At 41.3% G+C, this 14,545-nt stretch overlaps 1 protein-coding gene across 4 annotated transcripts; it reads left to right on the forward strand.

Moving 5' to 3' along the window:
* Nucleotides 1-682: 682 nt before the first annotated feature.
* Nucleotides 683-13,542, forward strand: LOC135547737 (CASP8 and FADD-like apoptosis regulator). Of its 4 annotated transcripts, none has more exons than XM_064976986.1 (11): nt 683-902; nt 1,601-1,911; nt 2,076-2,181; nt 4,245-4,386; nt 6,496-6,563; nt 6,672-6,738; nt 6,857-6,909; nt 9,179-9,257; nt 11,959-12,111; nt 12,272-12,592; nt 12,947-13,033. In XM_064976986.1, the coding sequence occupies exons 1-10, from the start codon at nt 864-866 to the stop codon at nt 12,571-12,573; spliced, it is 1,320 nt and encodes a 439-aa protein (XP_064833058.1). In that variant the 5' UTR covers nt 683-863; the 3' UTR covers nt 12,574-12,592; nt 12,947-13,033. The 4 variants fall into 4 exon arrangements, with proteins under 4 accessions (XP_064833058.1, XP_064833055.1, XP_064833057.1 ...); XM_064976983.1 differs by having other exon boundaries at nt 685-902; nt 11,959-12,148; nt 12,947-13,542; XM_064976985.1 differs by having other exon boundaries at nt 687-1,178; nt 11,959-12,148; nt 12,947-13,542.
* Nucleotides 13,543-14,545: the final 1,003 nt, after the last annotated feature.

The raw sequence follows: 14,545 nt of genomic DNA on the forward strand, positions 1-14,545 counted from the left end.
CAGTATATGTATTGTCCAGCCTACCTCACTAGCTCACTCTCCATCCGTGTTCAGTATATATATTGTCCAGCAAACCCACTGCAGCCTACCTCACCAGCTCACTCTCCATCCATGTTCAGTATATGTATTGCCCAGCCTACCTCACCAACTCACTCTCCATCCCTGTTCAGTATATGTATTGTCCAGCTTACCTCACCAGCTCACTCTCCATCCCTGCTTTGGACAATTAATAACATGACTCTCGTACTTTGCCCTTTTCCTTTATGGTTGATATAACGATGAAAGGACATGTTATCTGTCTCTCTCCTATTGTGTACCACTGTTAAATACTGTGGAAAAAAATTATAACTGGGAAAACAAGTACTTAGAACTACCAATTATTGTAGATAAAAATTAAAGAAAAGGGTAAACACAACACTGGACTGAACCCCCTAATTTTCAAACTAATAATAATGTACAACAGTATAGAAGATACATGATTTGAGGTTATGCAATATGGGTGTATATCCACTGCATGCTTCTTAGGTGTGTAATTGACATGACCAAGGAGCAATTGCAAATTTGAAACTATGTACAAAAACAAGAGTGGGCAATATCTGTCGAATATCCAACCTGAAACTGGCTTTACCTCGGTCGGTTTGTGGTACATGGCCAATATACCACGGCTAGGGGCTGTTCACTATGACGTAACGCGGAGTGCCTGGATACAGCCCTTAGCGGTGGTATTTTGGCCATGTACCACACACCGGAGGTGCCATATTGTCATACAGTACCAGTCAAATGTTTTGACACACCTACTCCGTCAAGGGTTTTTCTTTATTTTCAGAAGGAAGGCAGTGCTGGCAGCAGCGAAAACCATCTGGATGCAGACTAGGGTCTTTGCAGAGGAGCCTGATGGCGTGGTAACTTCCACTTTCGTTTTGAGCAGTTTTTAGCATATATTTATCAGTGACTAATTCATTAAAATACTTTATGACCAACATTGAGTCAGTTCCGTGATCCCACCACCCAGACCGAAATGAAAGTGTAATTTCCCGCATGGGTGGTTACACAGAATTTGAAACGATCTTCCCCATTTGCGCTTTCCATTTCGTAATTCGCGAAACTTCAATTCGTCATTATAATCAACTCATTTTCAGTCTTCATGCAACAGACCTCGCTGTGTCCTACTCTAAAAGGTATTCATATTTTTCATTTGCGATATAACCGACGTATATTGTTAATTTTCTCTAAAATATTCGTGTTTTATTAACCTTTGAATAATTCATTTCTGGTTGGTTTCATGCCTCGTCTAACTTTCATTTTCCACCGTTCGCATTATCATGTATGTGCTGCCTGTATATTTTCACCTATAGGCCACATGCAGGTTCAATAATAGTAAAATATTCCTATGATAATAACTAATGTACTAGTCTATTGAGCACAGCGTGAGACTGGGAACGACATAACTATGCAAGTAAGCAGTAGTATACATATTTGCCAATTCAAGTTGCTTTTAATTTCAAATGGGCCATAGATCTATGATGCAAATACCCATTTAGAAATAATGAAGTTTACATAATTTTCTATCCATAAAATCAATCCCTGTTTTCCCTTTCAGAGACTCCTGATGAGTTCTATGGCTAATGGGCAGTTATATCAGATGATCAACAGGATATGTGAGGACCTGAGCTCAGGTGAGTGCAGGAGGCTCCTGTACCTGTGTGGATCCCTTGACACTGACAGGTGTGGTTCTGGTCATGTGAGAGAGGTGTTAAATTCCTGGCTGAGCAGAGGACAGGTGGATCAGCTGTACCTGGTGGAACTTCTGTTCAGACTGAGACGCTTTGATCTCCTGAAGAAAGAGTTTCATATCAGTAAACAGGAAGTGGATGGGATTCTGGGACAGAACCGAGCTTTGTCAGAGTACAGGTGAGATGTATTCCTTAGGTTTGAATTCTGCTATTGTCTTTTCCAGGATAACAACACACACCAATAGTCCAAACATTCTTTACAGTCTCATTCATCGCGGTCTTCATTAGTAAATATATTCCATGGAGTTCTCTCTATGAAGCTGTTCTGTTTCCTGGTTACAGAGTGTTGATGTCTGATGTGAGCGAAGACATGGGAAAAGAAGACCTGGATTCGCTCAAGTTTCTGCTGAGTGGTTCTTTATCCAGAGAGAGGCTGACCAGAGTCAAGGTAAAGGCTTGGTTCAGACATTTGACATTTTATTTCATTACTGACAAGCCTGATCTGATTATGTCATGAAATATTTCTGCATTGTGGGTGGGAGATTCCTGCAATGTAAATACCACTAGGTATGCTGTAATGTACTGTCTATTACTGTGAGAACATTCCTCTTCTGCAATGTAAATACCACTAGGTATGTTGTAATGTACTGTGTATTTCTGTGAGAACATTCCTCTTCTTCTGTGGTATGTTTCCTGAGGATCTAGTTGTTATGGAATGTTTTTATTTTATTTTAATGGATTTTCTTTTACAATTTAGTACAAAACACAAACCGAGCTGCCAGACAAGTTGCTTTAAGTAAGACATGACAACAATGGGGTATTGCTTATGTACTGTAAGACATGACAACAATCAAATCAAGTTGTATTTGTCACATGCGCCGAATACAACAGCTAGACCTTACAGTGAAATGCTTACTTACAGGCCCTTAACCAACAATGCAGTTTTAAGAAAAATACCTAAAAAAAGGAGAAATAAAAGTCACAAATAATTAAAGACCAGCAGTAAAATAACAATAACAAGGCTATATACAGGGTATTACAGTACAGAGTCAAGGTGGAGGCTATATACAGGGTATTACGGTACAGAGTCAATGTGGAGGCTATATACAGGGAGTACCGGTACAGAGTCAATGTGGAGGCTATATACAGGGGGTACCGGTACAGAGTCAATGTGGAGGCTATATACAGGGTATTACGGTACAGAGTCAATGTGGAGGCTATATACAGGGGGTACTGGTACAGAGTCAATGTGGAGGCTATATACAGGTGTTACAGTACAGAGTCAATGTGGAGGCTATATACAGGGGGTATCGGTACAGAGTCAATGTGGAGACTATATATGGGGGGAACCGGTACAGAGTCAATGTGGAGGCTATATACAGGGGGTACCGGTACAGAGTTAATGTGGAGACTATATACAGGGGGTTACCGGTACAGAGTCAATGTGGAGACTATATACATGGGGTACCGGTACAGAGTCAATGTGGAGGCTATATACAGGGGGTACCGGTACAGAATCAATGTGGAGGCTATATACAGGGGGTACCGGTACAGAGTTAATGTGGAGGCTATATACAGGGGGTACCGGTACAGAGTTAATGTGGAGGCTATATACTGTATAGGCGGTACCGGTACGGAGTTAATGTGTGGGGGCACCGGTTAGTCGAGGTAATTGAGGTAATATGTACATGTAGGTAGAGTTATTAAAGTGACTATGCACTTAAAGTGACTAATAACAGAGAGTAGCAGCAGCGTAAAAGAGTGGGGGCAATGCAAGTAGTCTGTGTAGTCATTTGATTAGATGTTCAGGAGTCTTATGGCTTCGGGGTAGAAGCTGTTTAGAAGCCTCTTGGACCTAGACTTGGCGCTCCGGTACCGCTTGCCGGCAAGGGTGGCTGGAGTCAGACAATTTTTAGGGCCTTCCTCTAACACCGCCTGGTATAGAGGTCCTGGTTGGCAGGAATCTTGGCCTCAGTGATGTACTGGGCCGTTCGCACTACCCTCTGTAGTGCCTTGCGGTCGGAGGCCGAGCAGTTGCCATACCAGGCAGTGATGCAACCAGTCAGGATGCTCTCGATGGTGCAGCTGTAGGACCTTTTGAGGATCTGAGGACCCATGCCAAATCTTTTCAGTCTCCTGAGGGGGAATAGGTTTTGTCGTGCTCTCTTCACGACTGTCTTGGTGTGTTTGGACCATGATAGTTTGTTGTTGATATGGACGCCAAGGAACTTGAAGCTCTCAACCTGCTCCACTACAGCCCCGTCAATGAGAATGGGGGCGTGCTCGGTTCTCCTTTTCCTGTAGTCCATAATCATCTCTTTTGTCATGATCATGTTGAAGGATTGGGTATAGGGTATTGCTTAAGTAAGACATAACAACAACAACAACAGGACAACAATATGACAGTTACAACAACAAGTGGTGTTCATAATCAGTGTATGTCCAAAAGATCCAGAAACAGATGTTCTGGAATGTTTTTGAACCATTTCATATCCTTTCTCTGTGTGACAGAGTTTCCTGGATGTCATAGTTGAACTGGAGAAGCTGGACAGAGTGTCTTCTGAGAGGGTGGAGCTGATAGAAAAATGTCTGAGGGACATCAGCAGGGTTGACCTAGCCAGGAAGGTCAAAGGGTACCGGAACCTGACATCAGGTAAGAATTAGGAAAAGGCCCACCTTGGGATTCTGGAGGACTTCTGGATATCTGGGGCCGTATCAAGATTAGATTAGGATCCAGGATCTCCACATACTCATTGTGATCTAAGTGGCTAAATGGATTCTTCAGTGCATTCGGAAAGTATTCAGACCCCTTGACTTTTTCCACATTTTGTTACCTTACAACCTTGTTCTAAAATGCATTAAATTAAATGTTTTCCTCATCAACCTACCCCATAATGACAAAGTGAAAACAGGGGTTTAGACATTTTTGGAAAAAATGAAATAATGTTTTAAGTATTCAGACCCTTTGTAATGAGACTTGAAATTGAGCTCAGGTACATCCTTTTTCCATTGATCATCCTTGAGAGATGTTTCTACAACTTGATTGGAGTCCACCTATGGGAAATTCAATTGATTGGACTTGATTTGGAAAGGCACACACCTGTCTATATAAGGTCCCACAGTTGACAGTGCATGTCAGAGCAAAAACCAAGCCATGAGGTCGAAGGAATTGTCCTTAGAGCTCAGAGACAGGATTGTATCGAGGCACAGATCTGGGGAAGGGTACCAAAACATTTCTGTAGCATTGACCTTCCCCAAGAACACAGTGGCCTCCATCATTCTTAAATGGAAGAAGTTTGGAGCCACCAAGACTCTTCCTAGAGCTGGCCACCCGGCCAAACTGGGCAATACGGGGAGAAGTGCCTTGGTCAGGGAGGTGACCAGGAACCAGACTGACAGAGCTCCAGAGTTCCTCTGTGGAGATGGGAGAACCTTCCAGAAGGACAACCATCTCTGCAGCACTCCACCAATCATGCCTTTATTGTAGAGTGACCAGAAAGAAGCCACTCCTCAGTAAAAGGCATGACAGCCCGCTTGGAGTTTACCAAAAGGCACCTAAAGGACTCTTAGTCCATGAGAAACAAGATTCTCCGGTCTGATGAAACTAAGATTGAATTATTTGGCCTGTATGCCAAGCGTCACGTCTGCACCATCCCTACGTTGAAGCATGGTGGTGGCAGCATCATGCTGTGAGGATGTTTTTTCACGGCAGGGACTGGGAGGCTAGTCAGGATCGGGGGAAAGGTGAACAGAGCAAAGTACAGAGAGATCCTTAATGAAAACCAACGTTCTAACCATTGCTGATCCTCTTTTTGTTTTCCTTTGGTTTTGTCTTGTCTTGTATCACACCTGGTTCCAATCCTCCTCATGTCCTTGTCGGTGATTGTTTGTTTGTAAGCTATGTGCAAGATATGTTCTGGTGTGCGACGGGTTTTGTACCCACTTGTATTATTTTGTGTCTTTTGGTTTTCTGAGTTTTTGAGCACTTATTAAACTGCTCCGTTTATACCAAGTTCGCTCCTGCGCCTGACTTCCTTCCATCAGCACGCACCCATTACAGAATCACTGACCGACTATGGAGTCAGCAGGAGCAGGTACCCCGGTTATAGGGGTGGAGGAGCGCGTCCGGGAGCACGCAGGAATGCGTCACAATCCTGGTACCGCCATGGACAGGAGTGGCTTTGGGACAAGTCTCTGAATGTCCTTGAGTGGCTCAGCCAGAGCCTGGACTTGAACCCAATCGAACATCTCTGGAGAGACCTGAAAATAGCTGTGCAGTGATGCTCCACATCCAACCTGACAGAGCTTGAGTGAATCTGCAGAGAAGAATGGGAGAAACTCCCCAAATACAGGTGTGCCAAGCTTGTAGCGTCATATCCAATTAGACTCCAGGCTTAAATCGCCGCCAAAGGTGCTTCAACAAAGTACTGAGTAAAGGGTCTGAACTCTTATGTAAAAGTCATATTTCAGTTTTTGTTTTTTTATACATTTTCAAATATTCCTAAAAACCTGTTTTTGTTTTGTCATTATGTGGTATTGTGTGTAGATTGACGAGGACAAAAAAACAATTTAATCCATTTTTAGAAAAAGGCTGTCATGTAACAAAATGTGGAAAAAGTCAACGGGTCTGAATACTTTCTGAATGCACTGTAAATCAGAACTCCTACTCTCAGACTCTTGATACTAATATGGCCGTTCTCAATCTGAACCACCTCTGTTACATATTGTTTGGAAATACTTCTTCCTGTGCAACTTGTTGTAGTTGGAACACCACAACATAGACCAGTGGTGATGACTCAACAGGCCCAGCAGCAGTGGATCAGGACTCCAGTGAGTCACTACTACACTACCTCCTCTTGAAACAGGGAAACCTTCCCTCGCCTCTACTACAGCTTTCTATAAAGGATGTTTCCTCTAACAGTGATTTCTGTCCCTCAGTCCAACCCCATGCCCACTGCCTCCACTGTATCATGCCATTCAAGACAAGAGCAGTCCACACAGAACAGTAAGTTACTTTCATTCCTCAGGAGAGGTTTCTTTAAAATACCAACTGTTTATCGTGATTAGTGTTCAATAAAAAAGTATATCCTCTGTAGAAAGCAGCTGTCATTCTGTCATTTTAGCTCCAGAGAACGAAAACATTGCAGAGCCTGAAAGAAAAAGGCTGTTCTACCAGGTAATATACATAGTGTTCTACCTGGTAATATACATAGTGTTCTACCAGGTAATATAAAGGTAATATACATAGTGTTCTATCACGTAATATACCAGGTAATATACATAGTGTTCTACCAGGTAATATACATAGTGTTCTAGGTAATATACATAGTGTTCTACCAGGTAATATACATAGTGTTCTACCAGGTAATATACATAGTGTTCAATCAGGTAATATACATAGTGTTCTCCCAGGTAATGTACCAGGTAATATACATAGTATTCTACCAGGTAATATACATAGTGTTCTATCAGGTAATATACATAGTGTTCTACCAGGTAATATACATAGTGTTCTACCAGGTAATATACCAGGTAATATACATAGTGTTCTACCAGGTAATATACCTTGTGTTATACCAGGTAATATACATAGTGTTCTACCAGGTAATGTACCAGGTAATATACATAGTGTTCTATCAGGTAATATACATAGTGTTCTACCAGGTAATATACCAGGTAATATACATAGTGTTCTACCAGGTAATATACCTTGTGTTATACCAGGTAATATACATAGTGTTCTACCAGGTAATGTACCAGGTAATAGATATAGTGTTCTACCAGGTAATATACATAGTATTCTACCATGTAATATACATGGTGTTCTACCAGGTAATATACCAGGTAATATACATAGTGTTCTACGAGGTAATATACCTTGTGTTGTAACGGCGTTCTTCTTTAGTTGAAAGAGAGTCGGACCGAAATGCAGCGTGTAAGTTACTCATGTTTATTTAGTGAAGACAAACGAACAAACTATACACGAATAACTAATAAATACAAAAATAACAAACAGAACGTGAACCCAATTACAGCTTGACTGGTGCACACTACACAGAGACAGGAACAATCACCCACGAAATACAAGGCGAAAACCATGCTACCTAAATACGGTTCCCAATCAGCGACAACGAGAATCACCTGACTCTGATTGAGAACCGCCTCAGGCAGCCAACCTATTTAACACACACACACACCCCTAATCAACTACAATCCCAAACACTACAAACCCCAATACGAAAATACAATACATAATATACAATACATAATATACATAGGGTTCTGCCAGGTAATATACATAGTGTTCTATCAGGTAATATAAATGTAATATACATAGTGTTCTACCAGGTAATATACATAGTGTTCTTCCAGTTAATATACCAGGTAATATACATAGTGTTCTATCAGGTAATATACCAAGTGTTCTATCAGGTAATATACATAGTGTTCTACCAGGTAATATACATAGTGTTCTATCAGGTAATATACATAGTGTTCTTCCAGTTAATATACCAGGTAATATACATAGTGTTCTATCAGGTAATATACATAGTGTTCTACCATGTAATATATGTAGTGTTCTACCAGGTAATATACATAGTGTTCTATCAGGTAATATACCTGGTAATATACATAGTGTTCTATCAGGTAATATACATAGTGTTCTATCAGGTAATATACATAGTGTTCTACCAGTTAATATATGTAGTGTTCTACCAGGTAATATACATTGGGTTCTGCCAGGTAATATACACCGTTCTACCAGGTAATATACATAGTGTTCTATCAGGTAATACACATGGTGTTCTACCTGGTAATATACATATTGTTCTATCAGGTAATATACATAGTGTTCTATCAGGTAATATACATAGTGTTCTACCAGTTAATATATGTAGTGTTCTACCAGGTAATATACATTGGGTTCTGCCAGGTAATATACATAGTTTTCTATCAGGTAATATACATAGTGTTCTACCAGGTAATATACCAGGTAATATACCAAGTGTTCTACCAGGTAATATACATAGTGTTATACCAGGTAATATACATAGTGTTCTACCAGGTAATGTACCAGGTAATATACATAGTGTTCTACCAGGTAATATACATAGTATTCTACCAGGTAATATACATGGTGTTCTACCAGGTAATATACCAGGTAATATACATAGTGTTCTACCAGGTAATATACCAGGTAATATACATAGTGTTCTAACAGGTAATATACATAGTGTTCTACCAGGTAATATACCAGGTAATATGCATAGTGTTCTACCAGGTAATATACATAGTGTTCTATCAGGTAATATACATAGTGTTCTATCAGGTAATATACATAGTGTTCTAACAGGTAATATACCAGTGAATATACATTCAATATACATTCAGACCTTACGTGCGTGGTACATTTACAATAATGTGCCTGCCCCTCTGTTCTGTAGAGCCCAGTGGATGTTTACAGGCTCCAGTCAGACCCACGGGGTGAATGTCTCATCATAGACTGTGTTGGCAGTGATGGAGGTGAGAGTCCACATGCTGAGTCTAATGTAGAGACAGATAACACATACGGAGTCTACTGTAGAGGCAGAAAACACATACTGAGTCTACTGTAGAGGCAGAAAACACATACTGAGTCTACTGTAGAGGCAGAAAACACATACTGAGTCTACTGAGGCTACTGTAGAGACAAATAACACATACTGAGTCTACTGAGTCTACTGTAGAGACAGATAACACATACTGAGTCTACTGTAGAGACAGAAAACACATACTGAGTCTACTGTAGAGACAGATATCACATGCTGAGTCTACTGTAGAGACAGATAACACATACTGAGTCTACTGTAGAGACAGATATCACATGCTGAGTCTACTGTAGAGACAGATAACACATACTGAGTCTACTGTAGAGACAGATAACACATACTGAGTCTACTGTAGAGACAGATAACACATACTGAGTCTACTGAGTCTACTGTAGAGACAGATAACACATACTGAGTCTACTGTAGAGACAGATAACACATACTGAGTCTACTGTAGAGACAGATAACACATACTGAGTCTACTGTAGAGACAGATATCACATGCTGAGTCTACTGTAGAGACAGATAACACATACTGAGTCTACTGTAGAGACAGATAACACATACTGAGTCTACTGTAGAGACAGATAACACATACTGAGTCTACTGTAGAGACAGATAACACATACTGAGTCTACTGAGTCTACTGTAGAGACAGATAACACATGCTGAGTCTACTGAGTCTACTGTAGAGACAGATAACACATACTGAGTCTACTGTAGAGACTGATAACACATACTGAGTCTACTGTAGAGACAGATAACACATACTGAGTCTACTGTAGAGACAGATAACACATACTGAGTCTACTGTAGAGACAGATAACACATACTGAGTCTACTGTAGAGACAGATAACACATACTGAGTCTACTGTAGAGACAGATAACACATACTGAGTCTACTGTAGAGACAGATAACACATGCTGAGTCTACTGTAGAGACTGATAACACATACTGAGTCTACTGTAGAGACAGATAACACATACTGAGTCTACTGAGTCTACTGTAGAGACAGATAACACATACTGAGTCTACTGTAGAGACAGATAACACATACTGAGTCTACTGTAGAGACAGATAACACATACTGAGTCTACTGTAGAGACAGATAACACATACTGAGTCTACTGAGTCTACTGTAGAGACAGATAACACATGCTGAGTCTACTGTTGAGACCAATAACACATACTGAGTCTACTGTAGAGACAGATAACACATACTGAGTCTACTGTAGAGACAGATAACACATACTGAGTCTACTGTAGAGACAGATAACACATACTGAGTCTACTGTAGAGACAGATAACACATACTGAGTCTACTGATAACACATACTGAGTCTACTGAGTCTACTGTAGAGACAGATAACACATGCTGAGTCTACTGTAGAGACAGATAACACATACTGAGTCTACTGTAGAGACAGATAACACATACTGAGTCTACTGTTGAGACCAATAACACATACTGAGTCTACTGTAGAGACTGATAACACATACTGAGTCTACTGAGTCTACTGTAGAGACAGATAACACATACTGAGTCTACTGTAGAGACAGATAACACATACTGAGTCTACTGTAGAGACAGATAACACATACTGAGTCTACTGTAGAGACAGATAACACATACTGAGTCTACTGTAGAGACTGATAACACATACTGAGTCTACTGTAGAGACAGAAAACAGTTAACAGTGATGTTGTGTGTCAGTAACAGTGATGATGTGTGTCAGTAACAGTGATGATGTGTGTCAGTAACAGTGATGATGTAACAGTGATGATGTGTGTCAGTAACAGTGATGACGTGTGTCAGTAACAGTTATGATGTGTGTCAGTAACAGTGATGATGTGTGTCAGTAACAGTGATGATGTGTGTCAGTAACAGTTATGATGTAACAGTGATGATGTGTGTCAGTAACAGTGATGACGTGTGTCAGTAACAGTTATGATGTAACAGTGATGATGTGTGTCAGTAACAGTGATGACGTGTGTCAGTAACAGTTATGATGTAACAGTGATGTTGTGTGTCAGTAACAGTGATGATGTGTGTCAGTAACAGTGATGATGTGTGTCAGTAACAGTTATGATGTAACAGTGATGATGTGTGTCAGTAACAGTGATGATGTGTGTCAGTAACAGTGATGATGTAACAGTGATGAAATGTGTCAGTAACAGTGATGATGTAACAGTGATGACATGTGTCAGTAACAGTTATGATGTAACAGTGATGATGTAACAGTGATGACATGTGTCAGTAACAGTTATGATGTAACAGTGATGATGTGTGTCAGTAACAGTGATGATGTAACAGTGATGACATGTGTCAGTAACAGTTATGATGTAACAGTGATGATGTGTGTCAGTAACAGTGATGATGTGTGTCAGTAACAGTGATGACGTGTGTCAGTAACAGTTATGATGTAACAGTGATGATGTAACAGTGATGATGTAACAGTGATGACATGTGTCAGTAACAGTTATGATGTAACAGTGATGATGTGTGTCAGTAACAGTGATGATGTAACAGTGATGACATGTGTCAGTAACAGTTATGATGTAACAGTGATGATGTGTGTCAGTAACAGTGTTGATTTGTGTCAGTAACAGTGATGATGTTCTTCTTCCCACCAGACATGTTGGAGGAGATGTTCAGCGGGCTCCAATTCAAGGTGACCCTGGTTAAGTGGCCGAGAGTGGGGGATACCCTGTCTCTTCTCAGGCAGGCTGCCCAACCGAGGCAGACCCAGGAAGTTGATGCCTTCGCCTGCTGCATCATCAGCCGTGGTACTGCTACCGACCTGCTGGCTACAGACTCTCACAGGTTGAGCATGGAACTCGCCACTCCTGGGTTGTGGGTTTGATTCCCACTGGGCCCACCCATACTAGAATATGTATGCACATTTTGGCATATCTTTTTATAATCATTGTACATTTTATTTGACAGGCTCGGGGTGCGTCTTGACACGGTCCGACACCTCTTCACCCCTGACTACTGCCCCAGGCTGGCTGGCAAGCCCAAGCTGTTCTTCATCCAGACCTATAGTGTGTCAGGCCCCCAGGACTGCTACTCCAGGCCTACGGGTCACCCTGCTCACAGGGAGGAGGATCTGGAGACAGACGGGTATGGGGAACCTCTCAGTGTGGAGACAGTCCCCAACGACGCAGATGTCTTCTGGAGCCACTGTTGGACAGATGAGGGTCAGCTGGAGGAGAAGGACCATCGGTCTGTGTACCTGCAGGCCCTGAGAGAGGCAGTTCAGAGGAGGTACTGATTGCAACATGTCAATGAAACAGAGATGTTTCAGTCACAGATATTGAAAATGAGCCATCCTGTTGTTCCTGCCCAGAGTGAAATGCTGATTGTCATAAGGTGAATTCACCAATTTGTAAGTCGCTCTGGATAAGAGCATCTGCCAAATGACTTAAATGTACATGTAAATGTTTTGCTCACTGGGATCTCTCTGGTTTCAGTCTTCAGTTTTTGCAGTATGTTTAATGGTACAACATTTAGACAAAAAAAGCATCAAAGATTACATTTCATGTTTGCTTTTATTGCACTGAATAAAGTAATGTTTATAGTGTAATCATGAATGACATGGTTCCTTTGCTTTTCTTGCAGGAGAACACATCTAGTGGATGTCCATACAGAGATGAACAGGGTGATCTTCGACCACAACAGAAGGAATCCAGGAGCCAGATACAACATTAATCTGAGACACACACTCAGGAAGAATCTCTACATGTTATAGACATAATATAGTTTGCTCTACTGTATAATCACTGAGCAGTACTAGATTCTATTATACAGTATACAACAGCACCCTCTACTGGCAGCTTTTGATAACCACAACAGCACCCTCTACTGGCAGCTTTGATAACCACAACAGCACCCTCTACTGGCAGCTTTGATAACCACAACAGCACCCTCTACTGGCAGCTTTGATAACCACAACCGCACCCTCTACTGGCAGCTTTGATAACCACAACAGCACCCTCTACTGGCGACAACTGTCTTGCATCACATTGAGCAGCTAGCGAGGAAGTAGTGCAATCAAAACACATTCAGTATTGTATTACTATGTATTTATTCAAGACATATGTTTTTCTTTTTACTGGAGGATGGATGAAGGATTTGAGAATATAATGTGAATTCAGATCTGTGCATTTTAAAATGTAGCCATGCCTGATAAGTAGTAATAAAAGAGACCTAAAATACTTTATTTATTCACCTAGATGGGTTAGGGTTAACCCTAACCCTAGATGGGATAAGAAAGCAAATGTTCTATGCATTTTCAAAATATATGACTGGTATATCGAGGAAGTTTATTTGAAATCCACCATCACAACGTTATAATGCGATCGTAAGGAAAATGGAGTCCCTTGAGAGGGCAAAAACAAGATGTATGTCAGAAGAAGTGCAATATTATCATAAGGAGATGTATACTTGGAATACAGAGGAGGAATTGAGGGAAAAAGAGAGAGGGAGGAAGAGGGTGAGCTTGAATTGTTAAAAAATTTAGGGAAAATGGGAGATGGTTTGTTAACTAAGAATGGGAGAAAGTGTAAGCAGAGTGAGCTGAAGACAAGAGAAGAAATGGAATTGAATGAGGTCAAAGTATTGCAGGGGTTAGGTGTGGTGAAGCTCTCGGAGACCGAGGCTTGTACCGAGGCTCCGGATAAAGATGAGGGTGACAGTAGGAGTGAAGTTTTTGGAAAAAGTGGACCCTTACCTTTTGGCTGATCCAGTTGTTGTTTCAGGGTGTGTGAAAACAGAGTTGGATGCTGTGGAATCGTTGAAGTAATGTTAGGATATATAAGTTATCCTGTACAAGCTTTTGTGCTGAATACATTACGTTGTTTGAGGTGTCAAGCTTATGGGCAGTAGTGCAGAAGTTGTCATATTCTAAGGCAGTGAAGAAAGTAGAGGAAGATGTGTCAAGGGGCAGGGATCCTGAGAGGACTGCTGTGACTAGTAGATCTGTACCAGAACAGAGGGAGGGATCCCAAGAGGAGTGGTGTGACTAGTAGATCTGTACCAGAACAGAGGGAGGGACCCTGAGAGGAGGTGTGTGACTAGTAGATCTGTACCAGAACAGAGGGAGGAGATCTGTACCAGAACAGAGGGATCCCAAGTGGTGTGACTAGTAGATCTGTACCAGAACAGAACCCAGAGGAGTGGTGTAACTAGTAGATCTGTACCAGAACAGAGAGGACTGGA

Source organism: Oncorhynchus masou, chromosome 10 (assembly GCF_036934945.1).
Source record: "Oncorhynchus masou masou isolate Uvic2021 chromosome 10, UVic_Omas_1.1, whole genome shotgun sequence".
NCBI classification, from domain to species: Eukaryota; Metazoa; Chordata; class Actinopteri; order Salmoniformes; family Salmonidae; genus Oncorhynchus; species Oncorhynchus masou.